The sequence below is a fragment of the Vitis riparia genome, chromosome 17 (genome assembly GCF_004353265.1).
Source record: "Vitis riparia cultivar Riparia Gloire de Montpellier isolate 1030 chromosome 17, EGFV_Vit.rip_1.0, whole genome shotgun sequence".
In the NCBI taxonomy this organism is placed as follows: domain Eukaryota; kingdom Viridiplantae; phylum Streptophyta; class Magnoliopsida; order Vitales; family Vitaceae; genus Vitis; species Vitis riparia.
The window spans coordinates 11,703,106-11,720,704 of record NC_048447.1 but is presented as its reverse complement, the minus strand read 5'-3'; the positions used below and the strand labels follow the sequence as shown (position 1 = coordinate 11,720,704).

Here is a 17,599-nt window from a genome sequence, read left to right as displayed (position 1 = left end):
ATTATATCCATGGATTTAAACAATATAAATTAGATTTGTGGATTGGAATATCTTCAATGATTTATATAAAATATCATGTTCATTATGATGTCGGCGATAGATTGATTTATGATAAATAAACTAGTTTATAGTGACTTTTAAAAAATATATTTAAATGTATAAAAATTTAAAGTCTATTTGGTAGTGATTTTATGAGACGTTTATAACATTTGAAAATTTTTATCATTTAAGTGTTAAAAATACTAAAAATGTTTATTAGAATCTTTATTAAACACACTATTATTCATCTTACCAATGTGAGAAATATATATATATATATAACGCAAGAAATATCACAATTCTCTAATGTAGACAAAATATTCTTATTGGGGACATCTTATTGTGTAGATATTTTTGGCTTTGGGCTTGATGGGTCATTATGTCTTATAGACATAGCTACCCAATTAGGAGAAATCCACTATTTGATAGACTATTTCCTGATGTAAGATGAATGAGAAAACTCGTGGACAATGAGAAAAATGTTTTATAACTCTTTAATTATCATCTTAAATTAACTTATTAGAAGGTATAAATTGTTCCATACTTTTTAATCATTCTTATAAATCTAACATTATCTCTCTAAACAATTTTTTATTTCGAAAAACAGTAATCTCCAGGAGTTTTCTTGTATTTTTTATGAAAATAAATAAAACACTCAAATTGAGATTTTTAGGCATCATCAAAGGTAACTTGATACTCTTTTTTTTTTTTTTTGTCAAATAAAGATACCTCGTAAAAAAATGAAATAAAATAAATGGGATGAAATGGAGCAAGTCGAGACAAATCTGATATGAGAAATTCGTATATCCAACTTATTTACTTTATTTCTTTTTTCCTTTTTTTTATATGGATGAGAATATGTTTAAATAATCACCCTCATCCTTTCCCACCTAATCGCTATATCTAGTGATAGGTAGGAAGGGGTAACAAATATATACATACATAACATAAACCTTCTCTAATCCATGTTTCATTGTTTTTATACTATGTTCGGTTACAATAAGTACACTTATACAATATTAAAACTCATTAATTCAAAAAGGAACAAATAAATAAGGAAAAATGTTACATCCAAAATTCTAAAAATATGGTTTAATTATAATATTAAAGGGTTAGCTAATAATTCTATAATTTGAAATATGAATTAATAAACAATGACATAATATTTGTAATAATATATTATTAATTATTTTTATATCTAGAAATTCTAGTTTTATTGTATAGGTAACAAACAAGATATCTTTTTAATATTTATTCATTATTTTATATTAATTAAATTTTTAATAGGAATAGTAGTAAACTTTATTTTACAAGTTTCTAATTTAAATGGTCATGCCCTACATAGAAGATAGGAATGGTAATGAGTCAAGTTTTTTCGAGTACCGCTTTGCTTGCCCTAAATAGAATGAGTTTAAAATTTAAATAAATCAATTAGGGGCGAAATTGAGTTTTTTTTTTTTTTTTTAAATCAGACGAGTTCAAGGTAGGTTTGAGATTTTTTTTTTTTTTTAAACCTAGAATAGGTGTGGGTGGGTTTATGTATTGTCTTGTCCTACACCACCCCATTTTGATTATATATAAAATTAATTTAATTGAATTTTTATTTTTCTATTTTAATATATATATATATAATACTATAATAGTGATAATAAAATAATTTTCAATCAAATAAGTTATAAAAATTTATAATATTTTAATTATTTATAAAACATAATTATTTTAATGTAATTAAAAATTTTTAAAAATATTTTTTTCAAAAAGTTTTCAAAAAATTAAAAAATAAATGGGTCAAGGCCAAGCAGGTATGAGAATTTTGTATACCCACCTTGCATTGCTCTGTTTAATTTTTTTTTTGAATGGATCTGAAATGAGAATTATTTTGACTAAACAAGATAAGGTTTAAATGTAAACGACTTGTCCCAAACCCACCTAATTGTCATCCCTAATAAAATAGGTACACAGCTTAAAGTAATGCACTTAACAAGAGATGAAGTACCGTAGCATGTCTATGTTTCTTAAGTTTTCATATTTTCTTTATTTTTTCACACTTGAAACTTCTAAAAAATCATCTTTAAGTTTTCATTATATAATTTTTGCAACACCCTAAACCTTGAGGCTAGGGGCAACCTTCTTAATTTCTCACATTCAACATAAAAGTAAAATATGTAAAAAAGACTAAATAGTCAAAAAGGCAAAAGTTATGAGTTTTAACTATTAAATACTAATTCAATTCAAGTTAACCTAATAATTAAAATATAATACATAATTCAAATCAACATGTGTAAACAAAGGCTTCAAAGCCAGACATAAACTAAACTAATAAGAACCCTTCCTTATCATTGACATCACTCATTGCCATTTGCATATAGGTACTTAAAAGGGTTTTCAAAAGTAAAGGTAGTGAACTTTAATGCAATAAGACATATGCTAATAATTGATTTTATAAAAATAAAAGTAACATAACATATAATATAACCTTCAAACATATAAGACAAACAAATTTTATTTTATCAAACTAATGGGACCTTCATAAACAAATTACCCTTCAATTCGAAAAGGACTAACCAATTATATGGAATCATTGGGTTTGTAACTACCCCATTGCCTAGGTTTTTCAATTCTCGTACCATTAGATAGTGATGGTCAACAACGCAACTTAACTAGGGCTACTTATTAAAATGCATCACATAAGTAATATTTTTCACAATATAAACTTTTTTTGTGTGGTAAAATATTTTCATATCCTTTTAGAAAGATAACATTCCAAAAAGTACTTACGACTCGTGATTTCATACTTGATGTAAAGGTAAAAGTTGAATTGAGCAACCAAGCTCATATTAATATAAACTTATTTTAGCATAATGAAATTTTATGTCACAAGTTGTTAATTTACTTTCATAATAATTAATTTTATATTCAAGAATGTGTTGTTTTCTTTTCATACATTATCCTGATGTATACTGTTATATACTTATATCAACCAAGTTAATAATAAGAATTTCTTTTTTTTTTCTACATCTAATCTATAAAATATTTGATCATTAATATATATGTTTAAAAAATCCAACAAATAACAAGAATAGAATCCTTAAAAAATTTACCTTAGATTTTACAATGTAGAGAGTAAAAGTAATCAACGGTGAAATCAATCTTAACGTATCTTAGTTCTTCTTTATGTTATCTCTTTGCCAAAATTCACATTTTTTAGGTGGTATTCCTCTCTTGTAGCCCTTCAACTAGGTTTTAAAAACCATTTTTATAGAAAATAAAGGATGAACTAAAGTTCAATAGAAAAAAGTATAGTAAAAAGACTTGTAAAACAACCTTTCAATATTCCTCAATAGCAATAAACCAAAATTCATTCACAAACATAGATTTTTACCAAAACATACATGTACATCAACAATAGCTCATTTTAGACTCACGATGTATTTGTCAAGTGACTTCGATGTACATTACCAAATAACACTTCTTCTTTCATAACCTTGGTTCATGTATATTAGCTACTCTCACCAAAGATATAGGTTTATACCCCTTTTATATATATTTATGAATCTTATAAGAGATGTTTTTAGTCTTTTGTCATAGGGTATTTTACCCTTCTTCCTTTATGGACTCTCATATATTGTGACATCTCACATTAGATAGGGGGGAAAGTTCTTGACGCCATATAAGTATTGACTCCTCATAACTCTGTAAACGCGTTTTAAAGCCGTGAGGGCCTCGTTGGGTCAAAAATGAACAATATCTACACGATTGGGAGCGAGTTGTTACAAACGGTATCAAAGTCGATCCCGATCTCGGTGTGAGGTTTATTTGACCTTGTAAGGATGTTGTGTCTACATAGGGGGGGTGTTTGTGACATCCCACATCGGATAGAGGAAAAAGTTTATGACGCTATATAAATATGGACTCCTCATAACCTTGTATGCTCGTTTTAAAGTCGTGAGAGTTCGTTTGGGTCCAAAACAGACAATATCTACATGGTTGGGAGCGGGTTGTTACATATATGGATCATTTCACCCTTATTATTTGTTTTTAGGTCACCCTTTATGGAGCCTTAAAATTGAATTTTTCAGTGTCTTCAACACTGTCTATATTGCTCATGTTGCACATCGAGTTAGTTTCAATAAAACATAATATATCATAACACAACATAACATATCTCAACTATGAACAACAATTCTCAACATATCATAATCATGCTTTTCATTCAATCATATTACATAATCATATTACCCTAACACATGCATAATTCAATACATTAATTATTTCATAGCTCAACCATTATTCAAGCACTTTGAGTATTATACTAATTGCTAAATCATAACATATGTTTCAACTCCTTTTTAGATGAATTATGAGATGACTTACGAATTTTACATGACCAAATAACAGAGAAGGCTAGTTGAATTTTTAGCTACACAAAATTACACAAGCAGCTAACTAAGTTGCAAACTCATATAACTATTGGTGTTACAAAGAATTTCCACTATTAATAACCACCTCTAAGTTACTAGTTTAATATGTTCATTACCCAACTAATCATTCCACTAATTGAGTCATTAATCTTCATTAAAATATTAAGCAAAGCAATATTAAGCTTTGAATAACTTCATGTCATTACAAAACCAATACTAAGTTTTTAATAACTTCATATCATTATAAAAAATGACATACTGATAATGATTTGTTTGATCGATATTTTAAAGAATATTCTTGAAGTATAATTATAAATATACGGTAACCCTTCAATATTTTGTATATTCTGCACTTTGTTCCTCAAATTTATTAAAGAGCAATATTTCAATATCATTTATGAATCCTCTATAAATTATAAAAATGATTATTTATTTTATTTTTTTGCATTCTAATTCAAATACTAGTTCAAACTTGTGTAAAATGAACTTGTATAAGACTTTGAATCAATAGTTTTGAAATGAAATTTTTTACAAAAGTGTGACAATTTTGAACTTAGATAACATGCATTTTTCTTTATATCTAGACCTTATTTTTTTACTAACAACCTTTTCATTTATTTTTACTCTTTAACAAGTTTAGAGGCAAAGTGATACTTTTAATAAAGTAAAAAAGTGTCGGACTTTAAATGTGATGGAATCTAGTATAAACGATGTCAAGCATCATAGTTAAAATATCTATAACTTTAAAGCTATATTTTTATATTTTTTATTATGAAATTAAATATGAGAAAATTATTTTTTTTAATATATATTTTTTCCAACGTTAAAAGATGAAGGAAGAAAATTTCAAAATTCAACGCTTTTAAATGCCTCAAATTTATTTTTATGGAATTAAAAAATAATTAAAAATTGAAAATGAGGACACCACCACACAACCCTAGGTAAAATAGAGCCTTGAGTAAAATAGAAGCATGGGATTGTCCTTTTTTTTTTTTTTATACTTATTTTTCATTTTTGATATTCGATACCAATTAAACCTAATTTGAATGTAGTCCGATATACCAGATGAACTGGTTCCAATACCAGAATCAGATTTGATATTTCTTCGATCCAATTCCCAGCCACTGTAAGAAATCCGCAGTCCGCACGTAGTTTTCGCCGCTTACTCCCCACGTGGCAACACTCTGGGCTTAAACCCTGAGAAAAATAGGGAGATCTGCTATACAAATCGCTGATAAAACAACTCTCCGCCTGCTTCATACATCGAGGTTTTTGAGGAGGACGGAGAGAGATGGGAGAACACAAGAGACACCAGATGATGCAGAACCTATTCGGCGATCAATCAGAAGAGGAAGAAGAAGAGATCGATTCTGAGCACGAGTCCAACCCCCAACCTGGCTACATCTCTGTTCGATCCCGCCCCTTGTTTTATTTATTTATTTTATTAATTTTGAAATAAAACGCTGTTCCTTAACGTGGGGCTGTGACTGCACTCGTATACATTTGGGATTTTTTAGATACGGTTTTTTGATTGATAAAGGCAAGTTTTTTTTATTTATGATATTTGGGTATATACGATATGGGATTGTCGAATTGTTGTGTTCTTTGGTCTGGTGATGTCGTGTTGGTTGATAATTTTGAGAGGGGTTTGCTGAATTTTGCCTTAGAAATCCGAATTAGGTCGTGTTTAAGTGGATTTTAGTTGCAGTGGCCTATTTGGTTACCGAGAACATGAAGGAAAAGCAAAGCTAGTGAAATGTTGGGTTGTGGTTTTGTTTTCTTTTCCTTTGGGTAGAATGTGACTACCCTAATGAACTGAATGTGAAGGTGGCTGATAGGGAAGGGATGGGGGAAGGATTCGTATGGTTGTTGAGTTTTGAAAATAGAGTTTCACTTGCTCGAGTTAATAGTAGTATTGGTTGAATACAGGTCTACATTTTCTAGGCTCGGGAAGAAGAAAAAAGTGTTGAACATTAAAAATTTTGGTTCTTTTATTCTCTTGCATTTTTGCAGTAACCAACCAAAATCTGTGGTTGCATCACCGTCGTGGAGTGAGGTTAGTTTAGTTGTATAAGTACTCTGGTTGGACTAGTAAGCAGTTAGCATGTGGTCTGTTCTGATTGAAAACATCATGCTTCATCCATGCTCACTGGATTTATCTTGCACCCTAGACAATCTCACAGGTCCTCAAAAGATCAGGTATAAACTGGGGAGGCAGGATAGTCTTGGGAAGTTGGAATGGAAATGTGGTGGTATTCCCTGCCTTTGACTAGTCTGATTTGATTTTTAAAATGGTTTCTTCCATGAGAAATCCATAACCTCTATTTGTTAAACCCGACCATCTCCTGCATGGGGACAGAGGAAAAAAGAGGGGTGGGGAAGAGAGGAGAAGGTGGGGGGGTTGTTGGTTGCAGTTTGGTTTCTTTTCTAAAGTGCAAGTTCTATTTTTCTTATCTTCATTAGTTAGCCTATGTCATCTAAACCTCTGTAACCATGAACTCGATTCCTCTCCTCCAGGAGGGAAGATGAGTTGTTGATTCTTATGTGTATCATAGTGTGCAGAAAAAATGTACATATTACAGCTGAGCAGAATAAATGCCAAAAGAGGTTTCAATTTTGTGCTGTTTTGTAACTAAGTAATCTGTGTTCTCAGTTATATACTGATATTGGGTGGGTGAGTTACTTTAACAGTTAATTGAATAGTCAAGCTGCATTATCATCTAACCACATGTTGATTTGATATGTCATGGTCAATGTTTTTGGCATGAGGAATTTGCAAATATGTATGTATGCATTTGTTTGGATTATTGCACAATTTCTTTGAGCACATTAAGGGGTGTGTTTTGGCATGGTAAAATTCTTATACAATTGGGTTTACATGACTACATTATTGCTCTTTGATTTCCTGTTTGATGGTCCTAATATAATGATTTCTTTAGGGTTATATATTTCATTTAGAATGCTTTTTTAGTTTTTTTTTTTTTTGGTCTTTTATCCATGCATGAATTAACTGCTGAAAGTTTGATCATTGTGCGCAGTGCTATTTGGCAATACTAATATCATCTTCTCTGTGACTGTTCTATATCCAGGATGAAGGAGAGGGAGGACCAGAGCCTGAGGGTGAAGGTGAAATAGAGGGGCAAGGGGAGGCAGAGGTGGAGAGTGAGGGTGAATTACGTGATGTAGACCCTGATCCTGGAGAGAGTGAGGCTGAAAGAGATCAAAGTTCTGAGGACGTAGAAGTTGGTGATCAAAGGGAGGAGAGTGAAGGAAGAGAAACTGGAAGTGATGAAAAAGAAGGATATGGTCAAAGGGTAGTAACAAGCAGGCGACGCGATGTTATTGAGAGTGGATCAGAGAGGTCTGAGGAGAACCATTATGCTGACCATGAAGATGAGGAAGTGGATCAGGCTAGAAGTCCTAGGTAATTGTCTCTTTCTCTATCCCTCTGTGGCTACTAGAATGACAAATAATGTTTTCAACTATAAAGTTCCAAGGTTGCCTTTATACAAATCCACATATGCTCATGCTTTGGTCTGCTTGATCCAAAAAATCTTTCTTGGTCTGATATACCTCACCAGATAATCTTGTAAAAGAGATTGGCATCTTCTACCTCACTCCATTTACATTTTATGAGAATGATCAGTATTTAGCTCAGTAAGTGTGTGTTTGATACCAAAATGGTATTATACTTGTGTATGGAACTCAATACAGCGATCCTTATTCGAGTTGAATTCTGTATTCCCAGATGAAGGAATATGTGGGTTCCTTTATCTTTGTTGGATTTCAATTTCTGAAATATGCTGGCTGTAGGTGACCAATTAAAAAATTGCAATTTTTTTAGGATATCTCTATCTTAATTGGTGCTTGCTTTGGTTTTTTCTGTGTATACTGCTTGTATATGTTGGATGGGCCTCCCTTTTTCTGGTCGTCTATCAAAAAAAAAAGGTGACCAATTCACAAACAGTGTATTATTACATTTCAAAATTTAAAATGACTCTTATCTGGATGCTTGTTTAACAGTAGATCACCTGGAGAGGAGAAGGATCAGACTCACAATTCTCACTCGGTTGCTGAGATTCGTGATGTATTTGGTGAGTCTGATGATGAAGAAGCAGCAGAATATGCAGTTGATAATGAGATTGAGCAGAATTCCATTGTGAGTAAGAACTGTTAAAATGCAAAATACTTAGATATTTGTATTTCCTGATGCTGTGCTGCATGCTTATAATTCATTCACTGTCATAATGAAGATAAAATTGCCACTTTCCTGCCTCAGAGATCCCCTATGGAAGAAGAAGGGAGCTATGAGAAAAACCTGAGACCAGAGGATATACTCCCTGATGAAGATGCTCAATATGGGTCAGAAGAGGAGAATGTTGAGATTAAATCTAAAGAGAAGCCTGTTGGGCCTCCTTTGGTGCTAGAGGTTCCACTACGGCGGCCTCCAGCTCACTCAGATAAGGTTTTCTCTTACCCTTTCTTCTACACAATGCTGTAACATCTTAGAAATTATCATTTCTTACAATGGATATGGTCCTTGAACATCACATAAATGAAACCAATTCCATTTTAACAGAGTATTCCAAATGGAGTAATTTTATTCTTTTATCATCATGTAAGATGTGGTTATCTGTTCCTATTAACTCAAAATTTGGGTCATTTCAGTGGTAAAGGGATGGGAAGGATTTGTGGGAGGTTCCAGGTTCAAGTCCCAATGGGGACAAAAATTTACCTATAAAAAAAAAAAAAAAAAAAATAGGGTTATTTCAGATTTCAAGAAGGATCTCACTTGCACATCTTGTTTGTGTGTGTGCGTGCTATTTGTTTCTAGTTAACACAAAATCTGAGTGTTGTTTTAGGTCCAAGAAGGATCTCACTTGCATAACTTATTTATATGTGTGCGCGTGTGCATTTGTGTGAGGTGGGGAGGTGTTGGGGGGGTGGTTTGTGTAGATATATGGGCATGTGCATATATAAATGTTTTTATGTATCTATGTATGTATTTTTGTATTTAAGTAAGCCTACATGTGGGTGTGTTTGTATTTGTTTGTGTGTGTGCAATGTGCATGTTCATGTGTGTGTCTTTGGGCTTTTTTTAGCGGTTAGCTTTTTAGTAGAAGTTAGAGTGGATGCAGTGTTTAAGTTCTCTACCATCTATGCATGGTTTAATCATCATATTTTCTTGGAGGAACCTTTTCATGTGATTATTAATTTGCTTGATGTTTTTATGCTAATAGTGCCTTCAGATCATCTGATACTTGTGAAAGTCTATCAATTTATCTGTCTTGAGCTGTGGCAAAATTTTAATATTCAATAGTACTTTGTTACAGATGAACATGATAAAAGTTTCTAATATAATGGGCATTGAACCAAAGCCATTTGACCCTAAAACGTACGTAGAAGAGGACACATTTGTGACAGATGAATCTGGATCCAAGAAACGCATACGCTTGGAGAACAACATTGTCCGCTGGAGGAATGTTAAAAATCCAGATGGCACAACATCTGTAAGTGAATACATTTTATTTTACATGCCAGAATTATCTTCAATATGTAGATACATGTATGTGTGAATGCATAGTTACACCCACACCCACACCCACACCCACACATATGTTGCATGTGTTTTTCCATGAGATAGACCAAATGGATGCATATGAGATTTTTTTCTTTGATTTTTTGCTTTTTTTGGTGGATTCAAATGTGTCATAATTCCATGTTTCTAAAAAATTATGCTACATTGTATTATGATGCATGAGCTATCGACTTTGATTCTATGCTTATATACTCAAAACTCACAGAAACATGACACAGTATATAATGGTTTTACTTGGTTGTGTTTCTAAACATAAATTGCTATTATATTAGGCTTATTTTTATCCTATGCTGTCAAGTATCATTTTTTATAAGAAAAAGGGAAAAACTGAATATGTTGGAAGTAATGAAGTACCAAAAGTTTACTTTTTTTTTTTTGGATAAATAAAGAAGAATATATATATATATGAGGCGCCACAAGAAATACCAAAAGTCTATCGAACCTACATAAATCCTAAAGGCAAAAAGCTCGGAAATCTAAAAGGAAAAAAAAATGATTATGAGGTTCCCTGTGAAACTAGTTTTTTTTTTTTTTTTTCTCTTGCTAGCATAATGTTCTTTAATTTTGATATTGAAAACTTTTGATTTTGAAGAATCTTGTATTTGTTCCTTATATTTACTTCAAAGAACCCAACGAGGAACTGATCTCAATATAACTGTACTATTCCCATAAATCAAGATGGCTTGATTTATGGGCTCATAGCCCATGATATACTTGTGGCACTGTCGTACTGGAGGTTTCAAGGTCAGTGCCCTCTGTGCTCTTTTGACAAGTTGGTAGGTGATTTTCTATGTGTACGGTATTCCTGTGCCTTACCTTCAAGCCTTGATAAAATCCTCATGAACCAGATGAAAAAGTTATTATAGTGCTAGAAGTACCTTGAGGCCAACTTAAAATAACACGTTGCTTAAGGTTTTATGTACCTATTAATTCAGTTGTTGGTAGAATGAGAACTCAAGGACCTGATAATTTGTACATTGATGAAGTTGAATTTTGAGCTCAGGACTTGCTGTTTGTACATTATGGTTCTTGAGCCTGCTATATTTAACATAGTTTTTCCTCTTGGCATTGAGCTTTCATACTTTATGTTGTTTTATTTCTATAAGTGAGTTGGGCTCCACGTTTGCTTTTGAACTGCTTCTATTTGGTGATTCTAGAGCCTACTATCTTTTACTTTATTTTCTTAGTGGCATTTGGCTTTCTTTTTTGTTCTTCACATACACACACACACACACACACACACACACACACACACACACACACACACACACACACACACACACACACACACACACACACACACACACACACACACACACACACACACACACATATATATATATATATATATATCTTCCAAAGGTGTATGTAACATTTTGTTTGGATTTGTAGTATGAGAGCAATGCGCGTTTTGTGAGATGGTCGGATGGCAGTTTACAGCTATTAATTGGGAATGAAGTTCTTGACATATCAGTGCAAGATGCCCAGCATGACCAATCACACCTTTTTCTTAGACATGGAAAGGTGACTTCTTTATCTTTTTGAGCTGAGTGATTCAGAATTTATGTGTATACGATGCACAAACACACCAACTAACGCACATACATGCATACATATACATAAATAGATGTGTGCACATGTGTGTGTGCATGTATTTTACTTCGAAGAGAACTATTTAGGCATTCTTATTATGACTGGCCAAGTTACAAAATATATGGGTTTGAGGAAAGGTTTAGTTTAAGACAGGCTGTATATGTGTCACAATAGCCTGTCTTTGGTGAACAGGCTATTGCGATAAGTGTGTGTGTGTATTTTACTTCTAAGAGAACTATTTAGGCATTTTTATTATGATTGACCAAGCTGCAAAATATATGGGTTCAAGGAAAGCTGGTTGCATATTTAAAAAAAAGGTTCAAGGAAAGGTTTAGTGAACCAGGCTATTGCAATACATACATAGCCTGTCTTTTGTAACTGTTACAGGAAACATCTTCAACAAAGTGCTTGCCTGCATGCTTTAGGGTTTTAGAATTTTTTTCCCCTTTAAATAGGCCTTTTTTCCTGTATGATTCTAATTTAATGTCAAAGGTTGGAAGTTTATTGCTTTTCATATTCTTGGTTTCTTTTCCTTTTTTTTTTTTTTCTTTTTTCTTTTTTCTTTTTTCTTTTTTTGTCTGCTATTCTTTTTCTCTTTCATTAGAAACAGAGGAAAATTTTATTGAATACAAAGAAGCAAAATAGAGAGGACAGGGAGATGTTTCCAATTAATCAAATAACGTTTCGTGTAAAAACTACCTTCCAAGAGAAACCATACAAGGGTGAGTATAAGAGGATAACAAAAAGCCTCAAAGTGTCTATTCTAATTATGGAGGGTAAAAATGATTTTCAAAAGCTATAGGGATTGTAATTCTTATCTTAGCTGAAAGACAGAGAAAAGAAAAAAAAGAAAAAAGAAGATCAAAAGCAAGAAAAGAAAAGGAAAAAGAACCTTTCTCTAGGTTTAGTTGATCTAAAATCCATTTGTACCCCAACTATCTCCAAAAACAATCAAAAATAGCCTTCATCAAATGGTTCTACTTCCTAGGGCTCCAAATTGGAGCCCTCACCCAGTTAATAATAGAAACATTCCTCCTCCATCCTGTAGCACCCCTCTGCTACTTGGATAGATGGGTTTTTTTCTTTGGTTTCTATTAAGCTGCGTCTGGTACTATGGGATAAGAATCATAGGGATCTAGGATTCTGCTAAACCAGATGCTGGATGCAAAGATAAACTTCTAGTTTGAGCCCAATTATTTATGTGATTCAGGATCTACTCTATCACCAAAATACCTTGTACGCATATGAGACAAGGATTCCTTCATTTGTGGCCATTTTGATCACAGTGCAAAAAAATTTGCCGTTCAGGATATTGGATCCTAGTGGTATACCATACTAAACAGGAAATTCATGCTTTTGGGGTTCAATTCCATTATGAAGTGTCTGTCTCATTTATCAAGTGCAGGTATGGTGCTTCCGAAACTCCTATGAGATCATCTCCTTGTGGGGCCTCTGCTTCTATTATTATTATTATTATTAATTTTATTTTTATTGTTAGTAGAACGATGCAGAACTTTCTATATGTCCTTTTGCTAAAGTGACATTCATGGAGAATTTGTCCTTGATGTCCTTTATGCCAATCATGCAGGGAATTCTCCAATCGCAAGGGAGAATTTTGAGAAAGATGAGATTTATGCCCTCGTCTTTGTCATCGAATTCTCACAGGTTGTTAACAGCTCTTGTTGATTCACGACATAAAAAGGTTTATAAGGTTAAGAACTGCATCACAGACATTGATCCTGAGAGGGAAAAGGAGGAAAAAGAAAAGGTAGTACTTAAAAAATTAATGTCGTGTGATTCATATTGAGCTTTATGGATTTCCAACTTTCATTTTTTTTGTTCACTTTTTTTTGGGTTGTCCTTTTGTAGGCTGTGAGTCAAACAATCAGAGCTAATCAACTTCTTAACCGAAAGCGGGAGAAGGTGAATCGAAAGTATACACAAACAGTGGACAGGGGGCGCCAACTGTCCCCTGGATTCTTGGAGGAAGCACTGGATGAGGTCTGCGCTTTCCATCTGCTTTCTCTATAACATTTTTCGTCTTTTTTTTTTCCCTTTCTATTCTCGTCTTGCTTGAAAAATACTGGATATTTTTGTTATCTGTAATGTTTATTTCGTATCCTGCCCTCTAATATCATAATTAAGTGTAAAAATAGTTATCCCAACATGCTAAAATTGTCAAAGGGTCAGGTTTCTTCTGTTTCGTTTTGTGTTGCTGCTTTTGGTTGAGAAGAAAATTTCATGGACTTGTAGTGAAGCCAATAGTCTTCATTTTATGGTATTGTATGTAATTGACATGGACAAAAGCACTTGGAATGGGTTCTCCAGAAACTTTAATTGGGCTTCTTCTTTGTCCACTGTTCATCAGGATGACGAGCCGGATTATCATGATTCTCGCCGCCATCGTCGTCGGTTTGAGGATGATCTTGAAATGGATACTCGAGCTGAAAAACGAATTTTTAATGTGAAGAAGGTATAATAACTCAATGTCAATGAATAAATAACATTGTTTTCATGTGATTTGCATGTTCTCTTGCTAATAAAAGGAAGGCCCTTTTTTGTATTATTTCTTGCAGGGACATAAAGACATTCCTCGCAAATCATCCTTGTCGGCTATTAAATCATCTAGGCGTCCAGTGGATTTCTCTGACAGTGAGAGAGAGGAGTCTGAGTATGAAAGCGATGGGGAGGAAGATGAGAGGTCTTTCTCCCGGAAGAGGGCAGAGGAACCAGAGGAGGAATATGCTGAAGAGGATGAAGAGGAAGATGAACATGATGAAGAAGAGGCTGAAGCGAATGAAGAATCAGAGGAGGAGGTTGAGGTATGCAGATTTGCTTCCAAACTTTTCATAGTATGTGCTTTAGCATAGGCTGCCTCAGGTATCACAGAGGTCAGTCTGGACAGCATTCCACAAAGTTTCATAAGTGGGGCAAGGAAAATTTGATAATTTATTGAAAACAAATTATATAATTCTTCAAAGCCTTTGTACACCCCTCATTTTATACTTTGGCTTCCTCGCAATAATGATTTTGGTAGTTTAGAATTGCTTTGTATCTCTTCAGGTCAGAAAATGTTTCAGAATCCTAGCTGTTCTAGAATGTTGGCTGTTGTGATCTTCCCCATGGACAATAGCTTGAGATAACCAAGATGACTGTTATCATCAAGTGTTTCAGTAATTACTCATAATTGATTAGGAAAAAGAAGAGTTTAGGAACTAAAAAAGCACCAGAGTAGTGCAAAATGTTAAAAGATGGTATAGTAGATATATTTGTTCTTTTCATACAGCACAGTATAATGATAACTGCTAAGGTATTCAGGTAGTTGTTTGAGCTTTATTTTAATAGAAATTCCATTATTTTGTTGTTTTAAATCATTAAGTGAGCTGACATTTTTGTTGGAGTGGCATTCGGCCACCTCCTTACAACTTGTGGTATGAACCTGTGATGCCTCTACTGATTAGTGGCACAGATCGAAGTTAACATGCATTATGCATGATATATTGTAGTGGCTAATGGGGCAGTGTTATCTTCTGCAGATCAACATTACATTCATTGTGCATGATATATTCTAGTGGCTGAGGGTCTGGATTTGCTTCCAGGGCCTGGCCCCTCATGAGCACAACTGGTAGATGCTCTCACTCACATGTGAGAGGTCTCAGGTTGTAGTCCTGGGCTTAACCCAACACATGATTTTAGAGGGGAGAGGTTGTGTATCTGTGGTTTTCCTTGGTCCTGCAAAGCAAGACTTGTGGGTTTCTGTATTTTTTTTAAAAACCTACCTTCTGGGTCCTGTTGAAGAGAGCTCCTACAATGATTTAATGATGTGGTGATGTTAACATTGTTACATCCACAGAGATATAATGGAAGCTGAAAAAAGGACTATTCTGGATGGTTATAATAATGCTAAATCCTAAAAACAAAATCTGTGCACCAGATGGTTTCAACCACTCAGTTCATTTTCTTATGAAATCCTATGATAATTTTGTTGGTGGAGGTTTTTAGGGTTGTGGTAGAGTTATTCACTGTGGTTTGATTTTTCCATTTGTGGGTATTGTTCATTTGTGCTGTTTTACATTGATAAAATAGTCTATATATGAATTGAGAATATTTGTTCAACCATCATATTATGGTTAATAACAAATTGCGTTTTGGAATTTCTTGCAGGAACCAAAGCAAAAGGGTAAGGAGTATGCCAAGCGCAAGGGAATTGAATCAGATGAGGACTCTCCTCCAAGAAAGACTGCTAGCCACCGGCGAATGGCATTTGTTTATGATAGTGATGAGGAGTAAAAACTTGCTTCAGAAGCTTACAGTATAAGTGAGTATTTCACTTACATCTATAGAAAGTGATTGTTAATAAGACTTGGTCTATCTTGTTACAGCAGTTGAACAGTTTTAGATACAGACTACAGTACTGAATGTTCCTTTCTGGGACAGTATGAACGCATGCATACATGCTTTGTTAGCTTGTATGTGCATATAAGGACATGGTTTTTCATTTGAATTTGAATTAATTTCCTTGCAGAAGTTTCAAAGTTTTAGGTGTGTACGAGTTAAAATCTAGGGTGATCAATTCTCTTTTTATTGGTTAATTTCAGCCTTAAGGAATACTTGGTCGCAAACTTTGAGTAAAGATAGCAGGAAAAAAAAGGAAGTGTGGATGGGGTCGTTTTGAACTGCCCTTACGATCCTTCACACTCCCTATAGGCATTCCTTAAATAATGGACTCCAATTAGAAGGGTATTTGTATTTTTGATGATGATCCTCCTGACTATTTTCTGTAAATGGTATAGTAATCAAGACCATTCTTGTTATTAGCATTGTAGTTATTATGTCCTTATGAAATTTATGCCAAGAAAGCATCTTTTCGATGTATTAACTGGCTGTTTTAGCCTGAAGATATTGTATTAGGATATTAGTTAATTCTTTAACAAATTTCGACAGATATACAGAGGTTTGAGGTTTGTAGTGTCCATGTTTTGTTTATAGTTGCCTGATTAAGATCACAAGGAAATTCCAATTGCCCTTTTTGTCCCCTTCAATTCTATTGGAAACCAGATTTGGTGAATTTGGTTTGTTTCTACCTGCTATTATTTTAAAAAATGAAAATAGAATCGCACTCTTGGACTGCGGTATTAATTGTATCCTTAAAAGGAATTACAGCCAACTCCCTACGGTTGTCGTTGTTTGCTAAGATCTGAAGTTCCATTGGAGTATACATATCTATTTTGGTTGGCATTGCATTTTCTAATTACGGTCTTTGTCTGACCCAAAAATAGGATTCCAAACAAAGCCTTATCCTGTATTGTTGTAAGTAATTCTGGAAATAAAATTACTTGTTAATGTGTATTCATTTAGCATCATATGTTTGTATGACAGTTCAAATACAATGCACATCATAGAAAAAGCCAAAAAGGTCAGACTCATGACTTGTTTTTTCTAAATTTCCTGTCATTTAATTCTTGATCAGTACAATGCATAACATTGTCTCATGGTGACATCCCTTTAGGATATGGTTTCACTACATTTTAGTACTTGTGTGGCCTGATATTTTCAGATTATATCATATAGTGTGTGGCATTGTATTGATCATGTCTTTAGCCCTGTGCTAAGACTTACCATGAACTTTTCCACCAGAATGCAATTAATTCCATCATGGGCAGGCTGAGATTTTTTTTGGTTTTTTGTTGTGATCTATTGTGTGAATGCTGTGGTTAGCAAGAAAATGCTGTTTGGAAGCTGTTTTATAAAAACTGGCTTCTGTTCTTAAAAACAGAAAATTGTTTCTGCTTTCTAGACTGACGATTCAGATGACAAGTATTTTTGATTGAAAACAAAACACTACAAATAAAATTTATTTTCAGTAAATATGCAGAAGCATAAAAAATAAGTTGAGAAGATTTTAAGTTATTAAATAAACTTTTATTTTAGAAAATATTAGTGAATT

At 33.3% G+C, this 17,599-nt stretch overlaps 1 protein-coding gene across 3 annotated transcripts; it reads left to right on the top strand.

The window, feature by feature from the left end:
• The first annotated feature begins 5,482 nt into the window (after positions 1–5,482).
• Positions 5,483–16,550, top strand: LOC117904549 (protein LEO1 homolog). Of its 3 annotated transcripts, none has more exons than XM_034817221.1 (12): positions 5,483–5,868; positions 7,550–7,884; positions 8,487–8,619; positions 8,740–8,925; positions 9,794–9,970; positions 11,452–11,583; positions 13,241–13,420; positions 13,522–13,653; positions 14,021–14,125; positions 14,229–14,474; positions 15,817–15,970; positions 16,251–16,550. In XM_034817221.1, the coding sequence occupies exons 1-11, from the start codon at positions 5,752–5,754 to the stop codon at positions 15,940–15,942; spliced, it is 1,869 nt and encodes a 622-aa protein (XP_034673112.1). In that variant the 5' UTR covers positions 5,483–5,751; the 3' UTR covers positions 15,943–15,970; positions 16,251–16,550. The 3 variants fall into 3 exon arrangements, with proteins under 3 accessions (XP_034673112.1, XP_034673110.1, XP_034673111.1); XM_034817219.1 differs by having other exon boundaries at positions 5,484–5,868; positions 8,484–8,619; XM_034817220.1 differs by lacking the exon at positions 16,251–16,550 and having other exon boundaries at positions 5,484–5,868; positions 8,484–8,619; positions 15,817–15,975.
• Positions 16,551–17,599: the final 1,049 nt, after the last annotated feature.

Bases quoted from the DNA above. Each gene is read 5' to 3' on its own strand.
- LOC117904549 (XM_034817219.1), top strand. From the start codon at position 5,752: ATGGGAGAACACAAGAGACACCAGATGATGCAGAACCTATTCGGCGAT. The intron at 7,885-8,483 runs GTAATTGTCTCT...CTTGTTTAACAG, and splicing joins GATCAGGCTAGAAGTCCTAG to TAGATCACCTGGAGAGGAGA. The intron at 8,620-8,739 runs GTGAGTAAGAAC...TTCCTGCCTCAG, and splicing joins AGATTGAGCAGAATTCCATT to AGATCCCCTATGGAAGAAGA.